Source organism: Rhinolophus sinicus, chromosome 17 (assembly GCF_057876585.1).
Source record: "Rhinolophus sinicus isolate RSI-liver-muscle chromosome 17, RSI-T2T, whole genome shotgun sequence".
Classification (NCBI taxonomy): Eukaryota; Metazoa; Chordata; class Mammalia; order Chiroptera; family Rhinolophidae; genus Rhinolophus; species Rhinolophus sinicus.
Window position 1 is genome coordinate 194,172,825 of NC_142517.1, and position 26,791 is coordinate 194,199,615.

The following is a 26,791-nucleotide window of genomic DNA, read 5'->3' on the forward strand; positions in this document are numbered from 1 at the left end:
GAAAACACAATATAAATGTAAAACAGAGGTTGAAATACAGCTACTTCATCCATCCAATGGCAATTAATTCTATTAACTCCCATTAAATTACTAAAGGAGGGCGGGGAAATAGCCAATCTTACTGAGTTAATAATGGTAAACTCTGAACTTTGTAACCAGCATGACCATGCTTCTAGACAGAGCACTATAAGCTTCTTAGAACGACAGGTGAGAAAATGGTCCCCTTTCTGTTATTTGACACAATTTAAACACTTTGTGCATATTTTATACCAATTTAAGTATAATATATTTGTTTGTGTACCTATTCTTACCACTTCTCCATTTTAAGCTATAACATTTTTGGAAGTAGGCAACATGTCTCATTCGTGTGTTGTTTTTTTTTATTCCAAACACCTAACACAGTACTGAACCATAAGATCAGATGGTTAATAAAATAAAAAGACTGTATATTGCTGCATTAATAAAATAAAAAGACTGTATGTTGATGGTTAATAAAATAAAAAGACTGTATATTGCTGGGGAGTGATAGAAAGAGATTTGGAGTTAGGAGATACCTTTGGACTCCCAGCTCTGCCTCTTCCTAAAAGATCTCAGTCATTGCCTCCCTCATCTGCAGATTAAGAATAGTACACCTACCTTGCAAGGTTGTTGTAAATGCTATATGAGATGTGCTTATATAGTATAAGCACATTAGTAAGTGCCGTGTCATCATAGGCACTTACTAATATTGACTGTCAAAGTACCCACAAAAGAAGATGGTGCAAAGACAGAGCCTTTACCATGAATATGGAGCCGAAGCCCCATACTTAAGCACCTATGCTCCGCATACAACCCCTGTAGAACACTAGAACCTTCACTGTCTCTGGACACCAGATGGATGCACTCCTACTATTCAGGTGTCTACTCAGAGAACCTGCAAGCATTGGCTAGTGAGGTGGGGCAAGGCCAAGGACCTCACCCAGGGTTTTGTAACCCTTTGTTCGGTTTATTATTTAATTTCTTTACCAGTTTACTTATAAAATGAATTTTCCATTCATAGTAATGATTAATTTTCCCCTTCTTAGACTTAAACACATTTGAGAAAAGTCTACCATGCACTGTGTTGGCAGATAGTAGGAGGTTTAGTACATAACCATAACAAGCATTTAATACTAGATAATAAAGACTATCACTTAGGAGAACTAATAGCTAAGGAAGCATGTGTTTTACATAGCCTAGTCTGCCCACTTATGCTGCATACCTGGTTCGGCAAAGGTCCTAGAACACCCAGGAATGGCACCACAGACACAAATGTATAATCTTACACTGTACTCACCATATTCATTCATTAACTTACCAACAATTATTAAATTCCCACTCTATATAATATAATGAGAAAGTCCAATGAGAAATCCAAGAATTATAATTCATTAATGGTATTAGCTAAGTAAAAGTATGCAAAAGAGATGATTGAACAAATGATAGGGGCCACTAAATCAGAGTTATCATTTGTGTTTCTTATAGAGCAAGATCCTATAGAATTATAACTTTAATTCAAACCTCTTGCTACCTTAAATTTTTTCTTCACCCTTGTACTAGACCTGTAGTTCTCAACTGGGGATAATTTTGCCCCCTCCTTCCCAGGGGATATTTGGTAATGTCTGGAGATATATTTGATTGTCATAACTAGAGGGGGCAGTGCTACTGGCATCTGGAGGGTAAAAGCCAGGGCTGTCGCTAAACATCCTACAATGCACAGTACAACAAAGAATTATCTGGCCCAAGTAACAATAATGCTGAGGTTGAAACACCCTGTACTAGGCTACGACAGATATGAATTTATTCCATGATGACTCATTCCCATTCCTACTCCCTAGGACCAACTCAGGAGATTACAAATCCTATTCAGGAACTCTGAAGAGTTCTAATGAAGACTCAGAGAATCTGCCTCAGACTGGATACCTCTAGGCAGTATGTTAGAGCATTATGCAAAACTTAGATGCCTCCTGAATCCCACATGTAAGCTCACATGAGTCCAGAAAATTCATCCTTCTGGATGAAGCAAGAAAGACTGAATCAAATCTCCAAGTGGCCCATGGTACCATTTAACTACCTGTTACCAGACTCAGTCACAGGTACAGTAACATGGAGATCACTAAGGGCCTCTCCTCTAAGATGCTCAAGAAGCAAATTCTGCCTCAGCAGCACTTGTAAGGCTCTATTTTGGAACAGAATTTGCAAGGAAACATCTTGGACTCAAAAATGTTAAATTTCAGATACTGGGAAGGAGACTTAGGCCCAGAGAAGATTTTACTTCTTCTCAGACATGTCTACCAAGAGTTACATTTGGGAAATGTCACATTTCTATAAATTCTGTATCATCTTATGCAGTTCTACTGGGTGTCTTTGTACTTCCTGTGAGTGGAAAGACTACCTGTGTAGGTGGTATCCATGTGTGCCATGGTACATTCTGTCTATAAAAGGAATTCCTACCAGAAAAGACACATATGGCAAATTCTGGAAAGAAAATTCTGATATTCTTCTTTTTTGCCTTTAAGGGTTAGTTAAACGTTTTATACGTTTTTCTCTTTTTCCCCAGAAGTATAATTATATGAGTATGTAGTGACACCTGGAAGAAAGGTGTGGGCTGTGCACCAGTCCTTGTTCAATCCCAGGTCCAGGTGATATTCATTATTGACTTGTTACTACAAATAAGGACACTGTAATGGCTTCAAGACCCTCTCAGGGGTTTCATGCAGTTGTCTTTTCTGGCTACCCCCAAACACAAGTCATTCATAAGAAAAATTCTTAATTTTTTTTCATTCTTTTCTTGTATTTCATTCTGACATTTATTCCTTCAGGGCCATCCACGTTTCAGATGTAATCCTGCCTGCCCATGTTCAAAATATACCTGTCTTCTAGGTGGCTCACTTACCAATCAACGATCTATATCAGTTAAGATGAGAAGATTTAGAAATACCTTAATATGTTACTTTGTCCTAGGGTATTTTCTATTCTAAGGAGAGAATTCAAATATATATACGGCAGTTGAAACATCCTGCCACTTTGTTTTTTGATAAATAAAATTTTAATTTGTATTTTTACACAAATACTCATTAAAATGATTACTAAGTGTTTATAAATTACTCTGGAATGAATCCAATATTAGGCCTGATATTGGATACATCCTACCTCATCTTTATAGTCAAAGGAGGACCCGTGCTTTTCTACTTCCCCTTACCTTACATTCCCAATAATATCTTTAGGTCAGTTTCTGAAGACATAGTTTTCAATACTAAACAAAAGCCTTGGCACTTTAAAGCTATCCCGAAATAAAACCTGATTAGCTATGTTTCAAATTCTACAGGAGCCATGTAATAGGAGCAGAGGTAGGAATTTGGAAACCACTGGTCATGGATGAGAGATAGGGAGCAAATCATAGGGTATTTACAGGAGCTATAGGAATGCTGAATCACTTCTCCACATAATGATCCTGAGCTCTGGAGAATGGTCTTTGCCACTCGCCAGCTGTGTGAGCAAGAGCACCGCCAGGTCCCCCACTGTTCTGATGTATTCTTAGAGGCGGTGCTGAGTGGAAAGATCACAAGGGTACGCCCTGTGATGTTGGATCATCCGTTGTGCAAATGAGCAAAAAAACCATAAAGGTAATCATTTCTTTTTTTCAGAAAGCTAGTTAGAGTTGAGGATGAGTATAGCATTGGATTTTTTTTTTAAAGCACTCCATTCTGATGCTAATGCCTAGAGAAGTATGAATTTAATAACAGAAGGCTAGTGCCAATGCAAAAACATATCAAAACAATTGGCAACTGGCCAGCAAGAAGTTACTGCCGTGTGATCATATCTTTCAGAGAGTATTCTATTGTAATAAACATGGTGGGCCTTTTTTGATGAGACCAAAGATGGCATTTTCCCCCCTTCACTTACAGAAGAGAAAAGGAAGATTGTTTTGTTTCTTAATGAAGCTATTTTGGTGAATTTTTCTTCACCAAAGGGAAGCAATTTAGTGGAACAGCTTACCCACTAACCATGCCCAGTTTCATTGCCTGGCTATATAAAGCATAAAAGTTAATAGCATGGTGGGAAATATCATTAATGCAATTTTATTATTGTACATAATTTTCTAAATTAAGCTCCAATTACTTAGTAGTTTAGAGAAAATACTGAATATACAGCAACACACAGCTTGAGAGAGACGAACTATCTGGAAGTCAGAATAAAATTTTAAAAAGCAGACGTGGCCAGCAGTCTAAAGAACAATCAACAGAGGATGAAATAAGCCGGGTCTTTAATCCTAGTTCCAAACCCAATTCAATGGCTCATCTAAGGCAACTCTCATGAGTCTGGTTCTCTATTATATAACAGAAAAATACTCCTTTGGGGGGACATATATTTATATATTTCTTAGATATTATTAACTATTTCCCTCATAGTTACTTTGTCCTTCACTTAAAAGAAAAAGCTACAAAGACAAGAGCCCCAGGTGTAGCTGTAATATAATTTTAAAATAATGGATATTCATTTTTCCCCATGTCTTCTCTAACGCTTGGTTCATGAAATGCCCGTCTGAAGTACAACCTCTTCATGAAGAGTAACCTGATTACCCCAGCTGAAGGTCCTTCTACTTTAAATATGGAGGGTATCTAGCTTCAGCATCCTTCTGCCACTCTTCACTATACTCTCTACTATTATCATTATTGATTTAACATTTTCCCTCCCCTGCTAGAACACAGGCATAGATCATGCCCAACTCACCAGTCACACAGGGACACATAGGCCATCCGTGGACTGGTTGAACAACCAAAGCACCATGCTTCCACCTCACCTCTACCCTAACTACACAAGGGGCCATAGGCTCTAGTTAGCTTTTGGTCTCCTTGCAGAGAAACCCAACTAGTGCTAGTGGAGGAAATGCTTGTATATGCCTCGAACATGTTAGTCTCAAAGACACTATGTCATGTCATTTCTCTGCTTAAAACTTTCCAATTTATTTTTATACTAAAAATAAAATGTAAATGCTTTCCCTTTCCCTACATGTTTGATTCTGCATGCTCTAACTCCTGTGCACCTTTTCAACAAACCTCTTACAAGTTTCACCAACCCTCACTATGTTCTAGCCATATTAGCTGATTTTCTGTTCCTCTAAATGGTCATGTTTGTCCCCACTTCAAGATCATTGGTATTTCTCTGCCTGGAACATTCTGTTACAGATGTTCACATGTTGGTGCTAGTTTCTCTCTGTCCTTTTTGGTCTTTACCCAAATGTCATCTTCCTTGACCTTTTCTCACCACCCTATTAATAAATTCGTACCTTTCAACTTCTATCTTTTGAACTGGCTTATTTTCTTGCCATCACACTTATGATCAGTAACTATGCTGTTTATTTATTTGCCTGCCCTGTTGTGTGTTTTTTTAATTGTTTTTCCACTAAAGTGCAAGCAACAAATAGGTAGTGAATTTGTCTACTTCACCTCTGTGTCCCAGTGCCTAGAATGGTGCCTGGCATATAGAAATTTCTCAGTCATTATTTCTTGAATAAAGTAGTAAGTGGATGAATGAACATCAGAGGTTTTAAACATCAGCCTAATTGAAATAACAAAACCAATGTGAGTTAGCAACCCAACAATTATGTATGTTTCAAGTCACTTCCCATGACAATTCTTCACATGGTTTTATTTATGCTAAACAGCCTGTAGTTTCTCTCTCTATTTTGATGACCAAAATTACAATGATGATATTAAAGGAGAAATGGTGCTACATGTCAAGGAATTTAAATTAAAATTTTAGAAACAAATAACTCTGTATAGAATAGTATAATCTTTTCTTGAGACACTTAAAAAAGCATCTGTGCCAGAATTATATCATGGTCAATTCAGACTACAATATTGTTTTCAGTTCCATAGACAGGTGGGTCCCTGTGGGGTTTGGGAGTCTCTCTAGGTATAGAATCCCAGGATGGAAAATTGAGATTATAGCTGGTCAGTTTGTACATTGTCTAGATTCTCTATTTTCATTGATCTGCTTCTCTCATCATAAAATAGGACACACATTAAACTCATTTAAATGTTGTTGTTTAATTAAGTATACTTTCAATTTTATTACTTTGATCTCTAGACACATAATTTCCTTATTTGCATTTTCTGGCTTCTATTATATCTGGAAGTGCCACATAGAGTACTATAGAGATGTGATTCTTCCAGAAGATAATGCCGCAACATCTCCCTACATCTTATATTTGTGATCAAGTTGTAGGAAATGTGTCCCTGACAATTTGAGGTGGGATAGAGAAACTCTGAGGGAAGTAATGGAGGACTTGGCCACCCAGTTTGAAAAGCAAAGTTTGGATTATTCATCTAAAGTAGATTATGCTTAATCCCACATAAACATCGTCATTCCAGTTTGTAAGAACCTTGTTCATTCATATTTAGATCATCACATTTGTAGATACATAAAATAAAGGTATATTTATTTTAGGATGTCTTCCTGGATATCTCATACAGAAATAAGCTCTGACCTCTCAAAACCACTAAACACACCTGGGAAGGGCTCTTACCTGTCTTTAAATGCCGCATCATCTATCCCTTTCCTACGAAGCAGATCTCGGGGGCCATAGGGTGTGTCTTTGCATTTAGAGTCTGTGTCACAGAGTAGGGTTTGCAGGAATGGGAAGAAACCAGTACTGGGAAGGTTTCGAGGTGCCAGGTAACCTGAAATTGGAAAAAACAAACAGACAATAATGACATCATTGTGACATTTGCCTAGGAAGACAAACAGATGCAGTAACTCTGTTTTGTGAAATTACCTTCTGGATTATGACTGTCTGGGTCCCCTGTACCAAGAGTTTAAAATTCCCTAAATCTCTCTTCCTGGGATTTATTCTAAGGAAATAGTTGCAAAAATGTTTTCTAGAGTGCTTTTAAAATAAATCACAATACACCCATGTGATAAAACACAATGCAGCCAATAAAAATGTTGTCAAATAATATAGAAAATGTTTATAATATATTATTAATTAAAAAGAGCAGATCAGAAATAGTATCACTGGAATATTCCTAATTTAAAAAAAATATATATTAATATATGCATACTTAAAAATCTGGAAGGATTTTTTTCCCCTGGGTGGTATAAGCCACATGAATTTTGTTTATTTTATTTGACTATATATTAACTATTTTTCCCACAATGTACTTATCTTCTTTTATAATCAAAGTCATAAATACAGCCAATCTTCCAGATGCCAGGAGATATTTTTGGACTCTTCAAAATTAAACACAATGGCTAAATTAATTATCCTATATACACAATATTTTTCCTACTTAAAAACCAATAATAATAGTGTGAGTGAATATGCAAACTTTCCCCAATATTATTGCCACAGAAAACAAGAACTATAACAGCAAAGGGTTTTGTAAACTTTACTTTAACATTTGCTTTATAAAATGTGACGATGGCATACACGAGTCAAGACAATAGGCAAGCTGTGAAGTACAAATCTTTCCACAGTTAGTTTTGATATTGAAACACTAGGTTCTCCCCTTTGGGAGAACACAAGGACAAAAAAGCAGATTTAGAGACTATAAGGGTAATCCCAAACTGAAGACCAAAACGCAAAACCTTAACTTCCTCATGAGTCTGTTAAAATGAGTATCAGTTTTCATTATAAAAAGATTTGTTTTTGTTATTTAAAAAGAGAGAGAAAGAAAGTAGAAACAAAAACAAACAATAAAAACCCCAGTAAGGGCAATATGGCTAAGAGTGCATTAATATATTAGCAGAGAGAATAGTAAATAGAATTTTGATCTAAGTAATTTAAATACAGATCTACATTAAAAAAATAATAAGAAGATTGGAAATAAAAGGGAAAGGGCAATAGGAAAATTGGCCAGAAGAAAAGTCAAGAGAAAAAAAAAGAGAGAGAGTGATTGGAAAATGCTATGTTGTTAACTTTGAAGATGGAAAAAGGAGACAAAAGCCAAGGAAAGTGGGTGACCTCTAGAAGCTAGAAAAAACAAGGAAACAGATTTTCCTGGAGCCTCCAGAAGGAATGTAGCTCTGCCAACACCATAATTTTTAACTGCTGAGACTAAATTTTGGCTTCTGATCTCCACAACTGTAAAACAATAAGTTGATGTTGTTCTTAAGATAGTAAGTTTGCGGTGACTTGTTACAGCAGTCAAAGGAAAAACTAACACATAAAATAACACCAGTATGAATTAAAGTTTGAAAATTTATTAGAAATTAGAAAGACCACCACTCTATTATTCACTACCTCTACCTAAGCAGCTTCTCTTTCTGACACCAGAAACACCAGTGTCTCTCCTAATATTAAACCGAAGTGAAAACTGCAGTGAGCCTGTAATGTTTTCATTGTAGTGCAACTCCTTGAATAAGCTAGAGAGTAGCAGTCAAATTGCCCATTAGCGGTTTCACATCATCTCCCTGTAACAACATTCTGCCACAGTGAACTGCATACATAGCATGACCTTTACAATTCGGCAGTGAAATTTCATCCTTAATGGTGATCCACCCTGTTACACAGATCACAACTGCAGTCACTTACTGGGGTGTGGGTCTGCAAATGGGCTTATTCTTATTCCAAATACATGCAGTGAGTCCATTCAGAAATGGAAGGCAAATAGAAGGGCAACCGAAAAGATGACCCCTCTGCTCTATGCTATTTAATCAAGGTGATGGTGGGAGTGAGCCAGGTAGTGCTGAAAACAACGGAAGCTCAAGGGGAGCCATAGTGTAACAGGAAGAGAGGCAAAAAAGGGAAGCGATGTCAAGGAAAGAAGACCTGAGAAGAGGTGGCACATTACATCCAATTTTACTTATGCTGCATTGAATATAATTTGCAAATTATTAGAGAGGAATTTGAAAGAATTTAAACCCACAATATTCTTTGATGTGATTAACTATAGGTACGCATATGCCTACTACACAGGAAAATTCATCACAGTAATTCCTTAAAAACATGTTGCCATGGTGTACAAAGTCCAGATAGTACATGCTTTGCATGGTTATTTTTTGATAACTAGTATTTAACCAGTTACTATGGGTTTAATGTAAATGAGGAATTGGTTTAGGTGTGCACAATTTTCAGTTAGCACAGTGCTAATGCAGAGCAAGGGCTGCCTACATTATTTATTTTTCCATCATCCTTTAACCAAGAAGTGTATACTCATTAAGATGAGGAAGATTGTTGCAACAATTATATTAGCACTGATTTATTAAACATTTGCTGTATTCCACATGCTATTCTAGACATCTAATATATACATTTATGTCATGCATCCTTCTTTGACATCCATAACATACTTTCTGATGCACATCAACCTTTCACAAAGTCTATAAATCTTCTAGAGCTAACAAGTCAGAATTAACTAAAATTAAACTTTATTGTAGCTTTCTTGTAAACCATATTGATTTTTTAATCTTCTGCCCATCTCGGTTATGTGTGCAAAGTAACCCCTCAGAGCAATGGTGGAATGAAACCATCCTCTGTTTTAAAAAGCTGTTAATTCTAAGTTGAACTCATTCTATTCTGAAGGTGTCTCTGGCACATTCCGTTTCCAAAGTTATGTTTCTCTGCATTCCCAAATGCTTGGATAAAAGAGAAGGAGAAACATTTCTCTATCGCACAGAACTTCCATGCATCAAGCGTGGATCATGCAAAGTTAAGGCTAATAATTGGTTGCCCATGTTTACAGCCAGAGCACAGACTGAAGGATACAAATAGAGAAAGTTCATAACTGCGTAAGCCATGGCATAGTTGCGTAGGGGAGGAAAGCAAAACAGAGCTCAAGGTCTTGAGATAGAGTGCTGAGGCAGAATAAAGTTCTTGGTATCCTGATTCCCAAAGGTTTCACACCCAGGAGAAAAGTCATGCCCTTCTCTAGGAGAAAAGCTATTAAAGAACTTGCAATTTCATGGAGAAATTAGAGTCAGAAGACTCCAGCATAGGGAGAGAGGTGGGGCAAGCAGGTAACAAAATTCAAACCACTTACGGTTCGTTTCTTAGGGGCTCCGGGCTCAAAGACAATGAGTTTGTATGAGGAGCCATCCATGGGTGGGGAGAGGCTATTCTCATAAAATGGATACTGTCAACATTATTGACCCAGTCCAGTAATGACATTGACAGGGTTCAATGTTATTTCAGGGAGTTGAATCAAACCAGACTATCAAACACTTTTAGGAAAAAACCAATGAGTTAAGCTTCTAACTAAATTGAATTTATTTTTCGTTGAGAATGAAACCAGTCTTATAAAAAGATCCAACTCTAGGAATTTTTAAAAAATAGATAATTTGTAAACAGTTGCGATATAAAGCAATACATCTATGTTTACCTAATAGAAGGATCCAGTTTGATTTTCCTTTCCCTTTCTGCACAAAAGCACTTATTTAGAACAAGCTCAGTGTGCCATAACGTAAAGATTGGAACACTGGTTCTCAAAGTGTGGTCCCTGAACCAACAGTATTATTATCACCTGGGAATTTATTAGACATGAAAATTTGACATCCCACCCCAGATTTACCTAATCAGAAACTCTGGGGGTGAGGTCCAGCAATTTTTATTTTAACAAGCCTTCCAGGTAATTCTGTTATACTCTAAAGTTTGAGAACAACTGAATTAGACTGCAATCTTTTTCATAAGAGTCAGAAAGTATTTTAAGCTACAGTCTACTGTCCCCATCACAAATCCTTAAGTCTGAAATTACAGCATGAAAGCAGCCATAGACAACGTGTACATCAATGATCCTAGTTATGGTTCAATAAAACTTTATTTACAAAAAAGGGAGTAGACTGGATTTGGCCGACAGGCTGTAGTTTGTTGACTCCTGGAAGGATAACGTTTCTTACACTTGTCCCTTTCCTGTCTTGTCCGTTTCTTGTTTTCACTTCTTTTCTTCTTCCCTCATCTCATCTAATCTACTTACTATGCTTTTACCTCTATTTCTCTATCTTTTTTTCTTTCCTTTCTGTTCACCACCTCCTGTATTTACTTAGTTTTCAATTCATCTTTTCTCTCTTCCTCCTGCTGCTCCTCTTTCTCTCGCCTACCCCTCTGTCTCTTTACTCGTTGACACAGCCAAGAATGCACATTCTTCCAACATCTTCCCTTACTCCTTTTCCTGTTTCACCACCGCAGAAGGATTGTTACCCAATTCCATAATAAATTCAGGAGTATGTTGCTCATTGGCAAAATCTAATACGGAAGTGCTATTTCCTGTTTCTTGCATTATTAAAGAAATGCCACAGTCTTTTCTGTAATGAAGCTACTTCCATGTGACATCATTAAGCTCAGGAAGCATTGTGTAGGCTGCCTTGGTGACATTTGTAAATATCATAGTAACTGTAGAATTGGAGAACTTCCACTGTGTTTCTTTGTGTTTTTCTCAAAGCAAGTCAGAAACCCACCTAGGTGGTATTTTTGCATTTCCAGGTTAAAAGAATTTGGTCTTTATCCCAGTGAAGACCTGAATTATAAATCTTGGAAGAAAAAAAATCTGACTTTTTAAAATATGAAGTTATTTATTTGAGGCATTATATTTTTCTTTTCGGATACACAGTCACATGGGCAGAATAAGTATCACGTCTTCTGATCAGGCAAATGATAAGTCTCCTTGTGAAATACCATGATAAGAATGTGTCACCATGACAAGCATACAAAATAAAACAAGCATGTCCAGAATCATCACCTACAAATAATCAACTAGCCTAATATGAATAAAGAAAATATGGGAAAGGAAATGAATCTCTGAAGCATATTTGTAATATTTTATTAAAATAAAGTCTTTTTACCCTTCTTGTAGTTTTTGAGCATATTTTGTTCCCAATTACATTTTTAAAGATGTAATTGAACTTATAAATGACATAACACTAACCTTTCAAATTATTTCATAACATTACATCAGGAAGCTATAGGAATGTCACTGTTCTCCTTCACAAATACTTTCCATTTGTGGGACCGGGCTGTTTCCTGAGGGGAGGTGTCCTTCTCCCCGTCCATCTGCAGGTTAGAGCAAACATACTCGCTCTTCTCACTTCAGTCCCTCAGAATAAGGGCTATTGGTTTTTACCTTTGTGAGCCAGAGAGACCTTAGGCTAGGGTTAAATACGGATACGACTTTGAATCTGCAGATGGACGCTAACTCTTAAATAAAATTGCACTTTTGAGAGACTAGATAAAGAATAAGCTATTTGAAAGAAAGGAAAGTCCTCACATGGTTCTTAGCACAATGTTTGACACATTGCAATAAATTATTAATTATATTAATGAATGAATCAATGAATGGATGAACCCCCCGAGGGTCACAGGAAGACTGCATGATTTAGAACTTTAACATAATATGCATCTTTATCTTTATTATCTGTAGGACAAAATTTCAAAATTGAACCCAACGTTATAGTAAGGTCAAAAGATAACAATAGATATAGTAAGTTCAATGGTAGTAAGTACGTTGGATAATGCTGCATTATATTCATGTGCCTTATAAAAAATAGATAATATTGATTAATAAAACTAATAGCATTTATTGTTATAGGCTTTTATCTTGGTGTCCTGAAAAAATCTAGCTATTACACATTGTCATTCATAATATCAACCACTGAATTTATTATCCACAAAGTGAATCCGTCCATCATTTATTCAATAAATATTTACTGAACAAATACTGTGTATCTGGCACTGAGTAAGGTACTACGTAAGGTTCATTCTTCTATTTAATTTTTTTTTCCCATTTAAACATTAAAAAATACAACTCTGGGTTGTGCGTGTGTGTATGTGTATGTGTGAGAGAGATAGAGATAGATAGATAGGTAGAGAGAAAACGCACACCTGGTTTCAAAGCTCATCACACTTTCATTAAACAAAATATAAGTAGAAGTCATTTGTTTCCTTGAATTGTCAGAAATATTATGTATGAAAATAACATATACTTGGAAGTAAATAGTAAAACATTGGTTTAAAGAAACTTCATGATTTTTACATGAAGTAAACAGTCATCATTTCATATGAGCCCCATAACAGTCTTATAAGATAGGCAGGGCAAGTGTTATACCCATTTTGTTGATAACCTCAGAGAGAACATGTAGCTGGCTCAAGGTCACATGAAAAATAAAATACCAGAGATGGAGCTAGAACTACATGATATATGACATTAATGAAAACAACACTGTGTTCAGCTAAGTCTCAGTATATTTTGGAGTGAACAGACTGAGAATTCGAAAAACAGGTACCCCTTCTGGTTTTCCTGTTGATTCATTGAATCACCAGAAGTAAATTAACCTCTTTATGTCTCTATTTCCTCATCTACCAAATTGAGGATAATGGGCCTTGCCACCTCACAGGGTACAAGGAAGATTAATTAGATGAAGCTTGTGTAAGGTGCTATGAAGAGGGAAGGCCCCATAGAATCATGAGTTACTATTGCTCATCAGACTTCTGTTGTAACATTTGTCTTATTTTCCACACAGTGGCTGGGGTTTTGCTGCTCTGCCTTGTCTCCCTTCTCTGTGCCTTGAACCAATGACTGGTTAGGAGTATTGCATGACGTGTTTCTCTCCCTACTAATTCATAATATGTACCTGTAACAACTGGTGTGATACTTCAATTACTGCTTGCTCAGTGGGTGTGGTGCCATGACACATTCTTCCTAATTTTCCCCAGGCAAGTCTTGCTTCATAGGGCAGGTGCTTTTCCAAGTTCAAATCCATCGGCAAAAAGGTAAACTGTTTTGGGTCAGTAAAGGCTGAAGCAAGATGCTTAATCTCTAACGCAGTGGGTGAGGAGATCCTATACTCAAAATTTGGCATCTGTATATGTTTAATGACTAGAGCCACAGAGAACAAGAATAAACCTTGGGTCACTTGAGATATTGTCCTACATGCTGAGATGTTCCCACATCCTGTACATTCCTCAGAGTTTCTTTCAAGTACCACAGCCAACCGATTTTGAAAGGTGCAAAAAATGTCCCTGTGGAGATAATTTTGGGGCTCTGGGTATGACACGGCAGGTGCAAAGGAAGTGAGGAAAGATATCTCCTGCCTCCTTTATATTTTTGGCTTACTACTATTATTATTTTTTTAAGATAAGAAGATGAGGCACTTGCTATCGCTCGGGATGTTGCTATCGCTTTAAATGTTACCTCTTTGATCTTAAATTGCACACTTGAATGGATGGTCGGCCCAAAGGGCTCTGATCCACCTTATTGAGCTTCCAGCACAGAGTGTGCCTCCCACCTTTCTGACTGTTAAAGTGGTCCTGTTGGGTGATGGATTCCAACGGCCATGGCCTGATCTATTTAAACTGTAAACGAAATGGTTTGATTCAAGGCATGGACGCATTCACAGTAACACACAGATGCCAGATAATAAACTCCCACATGGACTGAACCTGGAAAAGTTTAAAAATAAAAATCTCATAAATTCAAAATATTCCCACCTGGCAAGGAATGTTGAGTCCTATGGCTCATCTTGGGTGACAAGATGTCTGTGTTGTTAGATGGGCCTAATAGTAACTAACATTTTGCTTGTCTGAAGCTTGTCTTTCAATAACCAAGACTCACAATTGTATTCTAAAAAATCTCCCTGCCAACGGCCATTTGCAAACACAATCTTGGCAACTCTTTTATTTCCTTCTAAATCTAAATTAGTTCAAAGAGGAATGAACCTGAGGTCCTGATTTCGTTATAGAACATTCTTCCTATAAAACTTAGTGGCCTGATTCTCCTTAGATGTGGCTAACCAGGGAAGTGCCCTATGACCTCTGAGGCATGGCTGATATGAAGCGGGATACACACAGGTATGACCAGGCTGAATGGGCTGGTTCTGGTAGGCTGAGAGCCCCTGCGCTGAGCCACATCATTGCAGCCCCTCCCCTGAGACATTCCCCATTTCCACAGATCCTGCAATTAGTTAACATCTAGCAAAGAGAGGGGGGACTCTGGACCAACGGTGCTTTCTCCAGTGCCACCACGTTCTTCTGATTTGTGATACAAGTGCTGTGCTAATTGTCAACCACATCGGGTGTCTCCCAGTAGGGTTTCCAAACGGGAATTCCCACCTGTTCTCGAGAATTATTTTTCGCTTTCCCATTCCCGAATCCCGAGAAAAGTTGGTCAGGAAATCGGGAAAATCAGCTCCTTGAACCCAGGTGGTTGGTAGTATCGGCCATCACTTTGTGGAAACGATTCATTATGGAGAACAGAAAACAGTTTATATCTTGGGATTCGGGAACGGGAAAGTGAAAAAAATTCCCGAGAACAGGCAGGAATTCCCGCCCGGAAACCCTATCCCTCAGCCATCTAGGCCGTTAACTACCAAAGCCTTCACTGGGGGAATGAAATGAAGAATTAACTCCTCTTCCGTCCAGGACAGTCCCCAATGTGATGCTGGGATAGGGAAGTGGGATGCATCAGAACTCACATAAGCCAGACTCTGGGTCCAAATGAGTTTAGGAAACTAAATTCTGCCTCCTGTTCTGGGAAAGCCAGAATAGATTTTCATATTAAAGTCTCTAAGAAGTTTTTCAGTATAAAAACCCGAATAACTTTGGTTAATTCATATTTGCACATATGTGAGCACAGAATATTGTATCCTTTCTTTCTTTTTTTTTCTTTTTCTTCCTGTTTTTAAGGATAATACCCTGGGAACAAATATTTCATGGGGTACACTTTACGAAACAGGGCCTTAACCCATGATCTCACATATTCCCAACTGCAAAGGGACCTAGAACTGAAAATGTATTTATCTTCCCCCAGGAGGAAACTTTTTACATAAGGAAATATTTTGGCTTTGAACCTTAATGTGCTAAAACTTACTTAAAAACTGCCACCTGACCAACTTGGCTTAGCTATAGCTGTTCAGCAAGCACCTTAGCGTTTATTTGTGGGAGTCCATTACAAAACCAGCATCACTATTGGTGGTAGCCCTTCAGCAAAAGTGGTCTCAGAAATTGCTTGGAGAAGAGAATTTCATTCCCAGAGGATTTGGGGAGGCTTATAAAATTACACACACTATAATGGGGAACAAAATAAGATAATGAGGAAATCAGAATAAGAGCAAACAAGGGTAGGAAAAAACAAAGCCATCACAATAGTAGGTGCCACATGTCTGTGTGTTATTAGAAGTTGACTGTAAATTTGAATCTGAATGTCCTAAGGAACTAAAGAAACGAGCATTTACCCAGTTCACATAAAATAAAATAAAAATAAATAACTATAGTGGGAGACGTATAGCTTTTTCTATACAGAGAGAAACCTTACCTCTCAGTCACCAAGAACTGTGTTTCAGTGGGTCTGAGTGTATTTGCCCCAACCCACAACAGGAGCACCAATGAAAGTGATCCACCATCCCAGTGACCCATCCTTAATGGGGAGTGAGTGACCCAATCTGAAGGTAAGCAAAGAGTAGGGAGAAACTGAGGGACTATTCTCTGTACACCACTTAGGAAAGTGGTGCCACATGATGGTATGGTATACAGAATACCAAGCAAGACAATGAAAATAATGTAAAGTTGTTTGGTGGTTAGTCAACTTCTCAAATATTTGCCTTTCTGGTGCCTGGGCTAAGTTACGAGTTGTTGCCAGGAGCTACATATTGGCAAAAATTTTAAGAATTACTCTCATGAGTGAAGTACTGGACAAGAGTTGAAAAGCATTCTTCTAATCCCAGTTTTGCAAATGATTTGTTTTGTAGCCAAGACCCTCTACCTTGTCATTTCCTCATTTACACAGGAAAAGTAAATCTGGACTACCCATCCATCACACAATTACATGGAGAAGATTTTCCTCTAAAAGGAAATTAACCATGTTAAAGTATAAGCACTTAATATAAGATAAAACTTATGATTAGAAATTAAAATGTAATCTTAGTAACCCATTAAGAGTAATGATATAGAGAAAAGGATTTCAATAATTACCCCTATAGAGGCATGTAACTAACAACAATTTTTTTCATTCAGAAATTTGACTCAGTTATTATCACAGAGAATTTTGTGTATTGTAGTGTAAAAATAAAAAGCCAGTGAAATGTATTGCTAGGATCATTGTATAGGGGGAAAAAGGCCCATAAAGGCAGAAGCTTTTTAACTTTTCTAATTCAACAGTCTGTTCACTTGGGAAGAACAGGGTCTGGTTCTGGGTCCCATCACTCTTCAATAGCTTGTGGAATGTTTAGGTCTTTGGTATTCACATTCTGTCTATTTACAAATGATAGGTGTGACAGCCTGCCAGTGGAAAATGTATGTCACAACCTTTTCTTTCAAGCAGGACGACTACTGGCAGGTAGCAACCTCATCTTCTTGTCAGGCTTGACTTTCTCCTACACCAAAGATTTTCTTACCAAGGCCTCTGCCAATCAGAATGAGACAATTTAAGTAACCTGTGACTTGCTTTGTAACCCGCAACATATTATTGGCCTTCTCCCTCCCTTGATGTAGAATCACTTTTCATCAAAGCTACCATCTCATTAGCAAAAAAAAAAAAAACACAGAAAAATTCCCCAGTGGCATTCTCCTAAGTTGTAGAGCCAAAACATACTAACATAGCAATTAGTATTTTCTACTGTGTCTAACAAAAAAAAAAAAGTTCTTTTTTTCTGAAAACAAAATGCTTCAGACAAATACAAATTGAAACCATGAGATTTCATTTTACACCTATCAGGTTGGCCAAAGATTAAAAAGTCTGACAACATCAAGTGCTGGGAAGGATATGCCTCAGTGGGCACTCTTATCCCATGATAGGGGGAAAGTAACTTCGTAATGCCACTGTGAAAAGCATTTGGCCACGTTCAACAATGTTTAAAACGTGCATAGCTCTAGGTATACATGTGCCCAAAGAGAAATATGAAAGAATATTCATCAAATACCATTGGAAATAAATTGAAAAAGGAACCAAGATGCTTATGGCAAGATCATGGATAAATAGATTGTGACACATCTATGCATGGAGTATGTGGTTAAAAGGAATACACTGAAGCATCATAAATCAATGGAGATAAACATACAAAATGCAATGCTGAGCAAAACACAGTGTTCAACCCAAAAGGCATAATGCAAAAGGATGCTTGATTGGGGTACTATTTACATAAAGTTTAAAAATCTGTGGTCAAAGGTGAAACCTTCCAGTTATAAAGTAAATAAACCCTGAGGATTTAATGTAGAGCATGGTGATTATGGCTAACCATACTGTATTGTATATTTGAAAATTGCTAAGCGAGTCGATCTTAAAAGTTCTCATCACACACACACAAAAAAGAATTTGTAACCATGTGAGATGATGGATGTTAAACAAAACTTACTGTGGTAATCATTTCACAATATATATATATATATATCAAATCATTATGTTACACGCCTGAAACTAACATAATGTTATTTGTCAATTATAGCTCAAAAAAACTTATAGTTATACTAGGAGAAATATAAAACAAACGTTCGGAGCAGCATTGTTCATAATAAGAAAAGAAGAAAAAGAGCAACTGATTATACTACACAGCAAGGAATGAATCAAAGACACTCTTCTAAAAAGAATCATAAAATTCTCCCCAATTCCTAACAGTACCCATTTCTGAACAAAGCCCTGCTTCCTAGGACCCTCCTCAATTATCACCCGAAGTCCAAATCCTATAACGTGTTCTTGTTAATACCCCCTGACTGAGATACGCCACAGTTCTCCATGGTGTGAACTCTCCCAAGCTGCAAGGAGTAAAAGACACAACTGGTGCAACAACAACAACAACAAAATTAAATAAAATCCAGAAATCACAGAATGTTTGAAAACCTACCTAGTACTATTACGTAAGTAGTCAAGCATATAAATATGTAGTAAAAAAACATAAAGAAATCTTGGAAATGTTATACACTGAATTATTGAGAACAGGTTCCTTCAGGAAGAAAAGGAGGGAGGCAGGCAGGAAGAGAGAGAAATTGTTCCAGGAGGTTTACACAGGGCCCTCAGTGGTACCTTGATGTGTGATTTCTGTTAAACAAAAAACAGAATTCTGAAAGACACATGGCATAAAAATGTTACGGTTTGATAAGGCTAGGTAGCGGACACATGAATGTTTGTGTTATTTTAATGCTTGCCAATGTGTTTGAAATACTTCACACTTTTCTTTTTAATGATAATATACTGGAATTACATTAGACCTTAACCAGGAGGTTTTAGTTACTGAAAAGTACCAGAGAAAACTCATTATAATGTAATCTTACCTACAAGCCAGTTCAAAATAGCTTTATAACAACGCTCTCTGGCTGGATAAATTCCATCCACTGTTCACAAGTGTTGTAACTCCTTGACCTAGGTTTTCTTGCCTGCATCCTCCTTGCCCTGTTTGTTATGACCTAGCTGGAATCTCGCTTCCTGAGAGACAGGGCTAATTCAGAACTCATTAAATGCACGACTCCAAACTGTTCGTTATGTATTACCTCTGTCTTCTCTCTATTGAGCTTCATCTGCTATTGTGTTTACCCCATTACCAAGCTTAATTGAGTCCTTCAAGAGTTTCTCATAATCCTCCAAACTTGTTGTTGTTGGCAAATCTGCGCCATTTATTTGCATTGCTTCTGAATTATTAATAAATGTTTTTAAATTGTTTCTAGGTTTCTAAAAGTCATCTCACTGTTCACATTGATTACCCTGCTCTCACTTTATATATTTGCTTATCTCAACTGAGTTTTTGGAACTATCCTGGATCTGACCTTTCATCTACTATTAAGTTATAACTCAATTAATTAGAGGATCCTTCATTCTGAGCCTTGTGAGAAGATCACAACACTGGCTTTCCTAACTACAAATATTCAGTTAATTCTTTCAAGGAAATTCCATAGGTCAGAAAGACATCATTTCATTTATTAAAACTGCACCAAGTGAGCTGCCTGAGCAGTCTTTTTTTTTCCCTGCTAAAGAAAAAAATTTACTGCCACCTAATGTGAATTCCCATGATCTCTCTCCTCACATTTAAAAAAACAGGTTAGCCATTAGCCAGCTGGCAGCTCTTTAAAGATAGTCGCACAATTAATGGTAAATGACACAGCTGCATTAGTGGGTCAGTTTCATATTGCAGTCTCTTCAGATTTTTAAAAATGATAACCGGCAGGAACAATGCCATTTCATTCCCCCAGACTCCTCCAGCTTTCATTGCCAAATTCAGGTCAGTGGTCTGTCTCCACCACTGCGGACACAAGAGTCACTCAAGATCATGGAGCCCGGAGCTTAGCCTTGACTATTTGAAAGAGTATTGATCTAACAGACTCCTCTGACTTGACCTCACTAATGCTATCCTAAGATTCTTGTTATTCTGATACATTGTGGGCAACGTTGCCTTCAAATCCCTTCTTAATTTTAAAAGCCCTAGTTCTTACACAACCCTGTTGATGTGTGCCTTTTGTTGTCCTTTCTTGAGTGGATATTGTTTCCATGTGTGTGTCTACCTCCGCGAATGTGGCACCGTGACTCATTCATTCAATTAATTCCCCAGTGGCCACTGAATACCTTTTATGTACCTAACATGGAAATGCTGTTGGTGGACAAGAGAACTCTTACTGTCTCTACCATAAGGAAGTCCAATGAGTGACAGGAGGAAACATGGGGTTCATCATGTTAGCAAAACAAACCCTGGTCACCCCATCTTGATTTGGGGCCATTAATATCTGAGAATTATTCCTAATAACACAATAACCTCCAGGCAATAACCCTTCTTTTCTATTTTCTAACTGCCTTGGGGGATTAGATGTCTCTGAGGCAACCATGAAATAAAATCCTCCCCGTAAGTCCAATCAGTAAACTGGAATGTGAATCAGTACATGAACTAGGTGAGTAACGAAGTTTTTGTTTCTTCCTTCTTGTCCCTTTTTATGCACATTTAGTGGACTTTGTAGCAGCCCCTTTTGTGTCTGAGGCAAGCAGATGCTTTTATTCTCTTAGCCTAATGATGTGGAGACAAACAGAAGGATGTGAACAGTCTTCAAGTGTTTTGTCTTCAGAGATAATAGATACTAAAATTGCATTCCTCACACCATTCTCTCCTCCCAGTTCAATATCTGGAAAGGGTGAATGAAGCATAAAGCTGTGCTGTAACACAAAAGAAAATCCTCCTGTGGACAGTGGTGGGTCTCTTTTCAGAAAAAGGTGACCCACTGTGTAAGATTTAGAACATGAAATCATAGCGCTTTTTTTTCTGGCTCTGAGACAATAAAGTACAAATGAGATGGGCCTTTCTAAATATCCAGTATCAAATCATCAGTGCCAGCCCTGGAGAATATTGATAAATAATAAAAATGAAACATAGAAGACATCTGAAAGCTCAAACTGATGTCCAATTTTCAAATATCAGAATTGGTACAACTTTACTGACTGCATATTAGTAATATGCTTAAAGGAACAGTGAACTCAGAGTGAATCCCATTAATTTCTTCCAATGCAATTTTATCTTTTCCTGATCATTGTCTCTCTTGTTTTGTATCATTCATGTCAACAAATGAGTTGCCAGCTTTTGCTTATTGCTACTAAACAAACACAGATTTCCCCATAAGCACCAGACTCTTTTGAATTATTCATTTTGGTAACATTGCACAGCTCTTCATTTTGTGTTACTTAATAACATGTTTAGAAAAAAAAAATAACAGAAACTTTAAATTCAAGACAAGTGACTTTCAACATTAAAAAAGGCTGATGAAATTAGGTACAGTATAGAAAGTTGGGAAGAAATTAATGTTACATATACTAATAAAAATAATGCCAAAATATTGGTTGTGTCTGGATGCCCCAATGGACAAATGGATAAATGAATAAATGGATAACTACAATTTAGTCTATTATTAATATCTACTTCTTCATGTGACATATTTGTTTCTAATTTTTATAATAACTCTTCTGAGTGGAGATTTCTTTCCTATTACTTACAGTAATCCAAAGATTCCTGCATATGTAGTTGGAAAGCCTGTTTCACATCTTCATTTTCACATCATTTTTTCCTGCTTGTTTATGCAGTGAGGTCTGCAATTAATACCTTTAGTGTAATTTTTAAGAATTCCTTTAAAAAATAAAGTGAGGGTAGGCTGGTTCGCTCAGTGGTTAGAGCTCAGTGCTCCTAACACCAAGGTCGCCAGTTCACATGGGCCAGTGTGCTGCACCCCTCCACAACTAGATTGCAAACAATGACTTGACATGGAGCTGATGGGTCCTAGAAAAACACACTGTTCCCCAATATTCACTAAATAAATAAATAAATAAATAAATAAATAAATAAATAAATAAATAAATAAAATAAAATAAAATAAAGTGGATACCCCCTTAAGATGTAACGAAAAGAATCCAAAATTTAAAAGGGTTTATCATAGAACTAAGACATAGCCCTAATTAAGTTTCATAATGCTTTTAAAACATATGTTTAAATCTAAGAAACAACTGTCCTAGGCTGCTTAAAAGAGAAAAATTACTTATTTACACATTATAGATGAAAAAGAAAGACACTGCAGAAGTCAATGATACGCTGGATGGAAGCAGCCCAGTCAGTGGGCATGACTAGCATCCCTTCCTTCCCGTGTCCAGTGGGCTGCTCCACTGGGAAGTCAGAATTGTACCTTCAGTGCCATAGCCCACTCAGTGATTCATTTTTCCTCCTTGCTGCAGTAACTGGGCTTCATACGGACAATACTAGAAATACCAGGTAGCCCTCCAAGGGAGTTCAAATCAAGCCCCTCTCTTTTCCCCTTAGAGCCATGTTAGTTTTAATATTTTCTTGATCAGTGCTGAGATATTTCCTGATTATCTGATCAAGAATTGAGAATTAGTCCGTTGAAGTTGAAAAATGCTTGGTTTATTATTAATTTTTGCTTCCTACAGTAAGCCTAGTTTTCTGCTGCCAATATCTGCCCAGGAAAAGAAAGATATCAACTAAGTTTCATGTTGTCCACATTTATATTCAAAAGTTCCAGTTAAAATTTATCTTACTTGGCTCTTTAGTCTACTTACCTTCATTTTTTCTTTCATAAAATGATCAAACAACAATGGGAAAAAGGGATTTAGATTTAGCACATCCTCCCCCCATTAAATAAAGGTGACCAGGTTATCATAACCCTTCTTGAATTACTCTTAGACATAGGGATACTCTGACAACACTACTTTATAAGTCATCACAGAAGCTAATATTTAGAATTGTACATTTAAGTATATGGGTATATATATTTCATTATGTATTATATAACATTTTATGTGTGTGTGTGTGTGTGTGTGTGTGTGTGTGTGTGTGCGCGTGTGTCTTTAGGACAGCCCAAAAGAATGCAGGAGGGGACTTTGAAACAGGATACAGAAGGGGTGTTCAGGAAGAAAAGGTACAGAATGGAGTGTTGTTCCCCAATTAAACAGAGGATCTTGAAGTTTCTACCACAATACCAATATTCAAAAGGCGCTGGAAATTTTTTTGTTACTAGACTATTAGACTTGTCCTTATTAAGAGTGTTACACAGTTGTGTAACCTCAGATGAATGTGTGAGCCCCTCTTCTCAAGTCCACATGCAGTTAACGTGTTATGTAGACACTACACTGAAGTAGCCCAATTCTTCCTGGCCGTTTAATGCCTTCTTTTCTGAGCAGCCTTCCCAACTTCAGGACAAAGTCCAACCCTTCGCACTGAGTAATACACCTACTACCCCCACCCTCTACTAACTTCCATCAACAGAATGTCTCTCACCTACTAAAATAAATCATTAAAAAAAATATTTTGCAACAAAACTTTTATAATTGTGCCACAGAGATCATTGAAAAATAGGTTCAAGACAGTCAGTATTTCTTGTTCAACCACTTGACTCCTTTCTCCTTACTGTATCCAGGAGGCTGATGGTCTTAAGGCTGAGCTGAGTGGATAGAAGGACTGATGGCCTGTAAAGAGTCAATGAACAAGGCCTGTATTGCTACAAATTTCCCTCCTAGGATTTAAATGTAAGAACCAAAACCATAAAATTCCTAGAAGAAAACAAAGGCAGTAAACTCTCTGACATTGCTCTGAGTAACAGTTTCTTTTCAGATATGTTTCATCAGGCAAGGAAAACAAAATAAATAAATAAACAAACAAACAAACAAATGGGACTACATCAAACTAAAAAGTTTTTGCACAGCTAAGAAAACCATCAACAAAACAAAAAGACAATCTACTTAATAGGAGAAGATATTCACTAATGATACATCCGATATGGGGTTAATATCCAAAATTTATAAAAAATTTATACAACTCAACACCAAAAAACACAAACAATCCAATTTAAAAAAACGGGCAGAAGACCTGAATAGACACTTCTCCAAAGAGGACATACAGAAGACCAAAAGACATATGAAAAGATGCTCAATGTCACTAATCATCAGAGAAATTCAAATTAAAACCACAATAAGATGTCACCTCACACTTGTCAGGATGGCTATCATCAATAAATCAACAAACAACAAGTGTTGGCGAGGATGCAGAGAAAAGAGAACCCTCGCGCATTGTTGGTGGGATTAAAAATTAGTGCAATCACTATGGAAAATAGTATGGAAGTTCCTCAAAATATTAAGAATATAACTACCCTATGACCCAGCAATTCCACTTCTGGATATTTATCCAAAGAAATCCAAAACACTAATTTAAAAAGATATATGTACCCCTATGTTCATTACAGCATTATTTACAATCGCCAAGGTATAGAAGCAACCTAAGTGCCTATCAATAGATGAGTGGATAAAGATTTGGTACATTTATCCAATGGAATATTACTTAGCAGTAAAAAGATAAGGAAATCTTACTATCTGTGACAACATGGACGTACCTAGAGGGTATTATGCTAAGTGAAATAAGTCAGACAGAGAAAGACAAATACCATATGATTTCACTTATATGTGGAATCTAAAGAACAAAGTAAATGAACAAACAAAACAGAAACAGACTCATAGAGATCAAACTGATGGTTGCCAGATGGGAGGAGGTTGGAGGACTGGGAGAAAAAGGTGAAGGGAGTAAGAAGTACAAATTGGTATTTACAAAATAGTCACAGTGATGTAAAGTATGGCATGAGGGATATAGTCAATAATATTGTAATAACTATGTATGGTGCCAGGTGAGTACTAGACTTATTGGGGGATCACTTTGTAAAATTATATAAATGTCCAACCAGTATACTCTACACCTGAAACTAATATAAAATAATATTGAACGTCCATTGTAATTGAAAAAAAAGGAGTCAATGAAGAGGCTGAGGCATAAAAGTCTGTGACCCACTGTTCCACACACAAGCCGCTTGCTAACTGCCAGTCCCTTGCAGTTTCTGGAATACATATAACCTGTTATATCTCCTTGAAGAATTGGCTCAAGGGGGTCTCTTTTTCAATTACTATAACCATAACATATGTAACCAACTGTAACTATAACATGTTTTAATGCTCTTTAGCTTCAAAAGTACTTTCACAAATAACATCACATTTTAGCTTTATTCACATAACTGTGGGAGGAAAGCATCATTTCCCCTTTTATGGATTAGGTAATAAAAGCTCAGTGACATTTGTAAATAGATAAAGTTGGAACTTTAAACAAGGAGTTGATTTTTAATCCTATACTCTCTCTACTCTTGCATTCTGTTTGTATTGTGTGATCTGAAAGCTGATGGAATGCTGGAAGCCCCCTCCCGCCTCTAATTAAATCCTCTCCACTAAGTTGACAATATGCTAGGCATTTCCATATAGTAATGGCTCCCTAGAGATGTGTGCATTTAAACCAGATTAATAGATTATGTTATCTAAGACGTGTAAAATATTGGATGCCTGACAGATCCACAGGGATCACTGTCTATTCGACATTAAAATGTAGAGTCACCTAGCAGAATAGATATCTATAGAAATGAATGGAGGAAGGAATGTGAAATTTTGATAGAGAAAGGCAGCTGGGAACTCCTGAACACAAGGCTGCCCCCAAGTAGTACATCACAGTGAGAGATCTAGACATCGGGGTTCGGTACAAAGGGCCAGGATGTATCATGAGAAACAGGGAGAAAGGCTAAGAGGGTTCCATGGTCCAAAAGTACGGCCTTTGGACATCATAAGAGATTATGTGTCATATCCTTTCACACTGGACAACCAGCAAAACATTTGCAAGAACAGAGAACAAAAATTAACCAGAATCTCTTGTCTTCTGGATTAGTGTAATACTGCTTTTTCATTGTTTCTCTACAGTACACTAATTAGAAGTCACTTTACCATTGTGGTGCTCTCTTGGGGACAATGAGGTTGATGGGTATACTGAGGCAGAGTAGCTCCCATGACATGCCAAGTGGCTTAGCTTGGGTATTCAATTCAACGACAAACATATGTGGGCTGCCATGCTAAGCATCTTAGCTTTAACTGCTATGCATATTTTGCCCTTAAATTATCATTTCAAAATGGAAATATTTTTGGTATGGTTTGGTCTTTATGATTTTCATGAAATCATTATGGGGTTTCTCTTTCTATCTTTTATCTTTCTTATAAAGAATGTTTTCAATCTGCATCCAAGATGTCAATATAGAATTTACATGTGAATCGTACATTGTACTTATAGACAGCATTATTTCAGACACCAAAAAAAAGTGCAGTCACCTTTCATTTATCAAATGTCAATCTGAGTCTCAACAGTTGATTGTCTTATTTAAATTTTTTTAAAAAATGGTTGTATTTGTCTTCCTGTGATTCTTTAAAACCAAAGATAAAAAATTGGAGAAGAAATTGCAGAAGCTAAGGTCAAAGACCATCTTCTACTGACCTGAAATGGCTGTAAGATTAAAGCATTTCAA

At 37.0% G+C, this 26,791-nt stretch overlaps 1 protein-coding gene across 1 annotated transcript in view; it reads right to left on the reverse strand.

Moving 5' to 3' along the window:
* ABCA12 (ATP binding cassette subfamily A member 12) overlaps positions 1-26,791 on the reverse strand; it is a 163,866-nt gene that overhangs the window by 103,004 nt on the left and 34,071 nt on the right. The window contains exon 3 of the mRNA XM_019727083.3: positions 6,551-6,704. Coding sequence (XP_019582642.3) covers positions 6,551-6,704 — 154 coding nt within the window. The remainder of the gene's footprint in view (positions 1-6,550; positions 6,705-26,791) is intronic.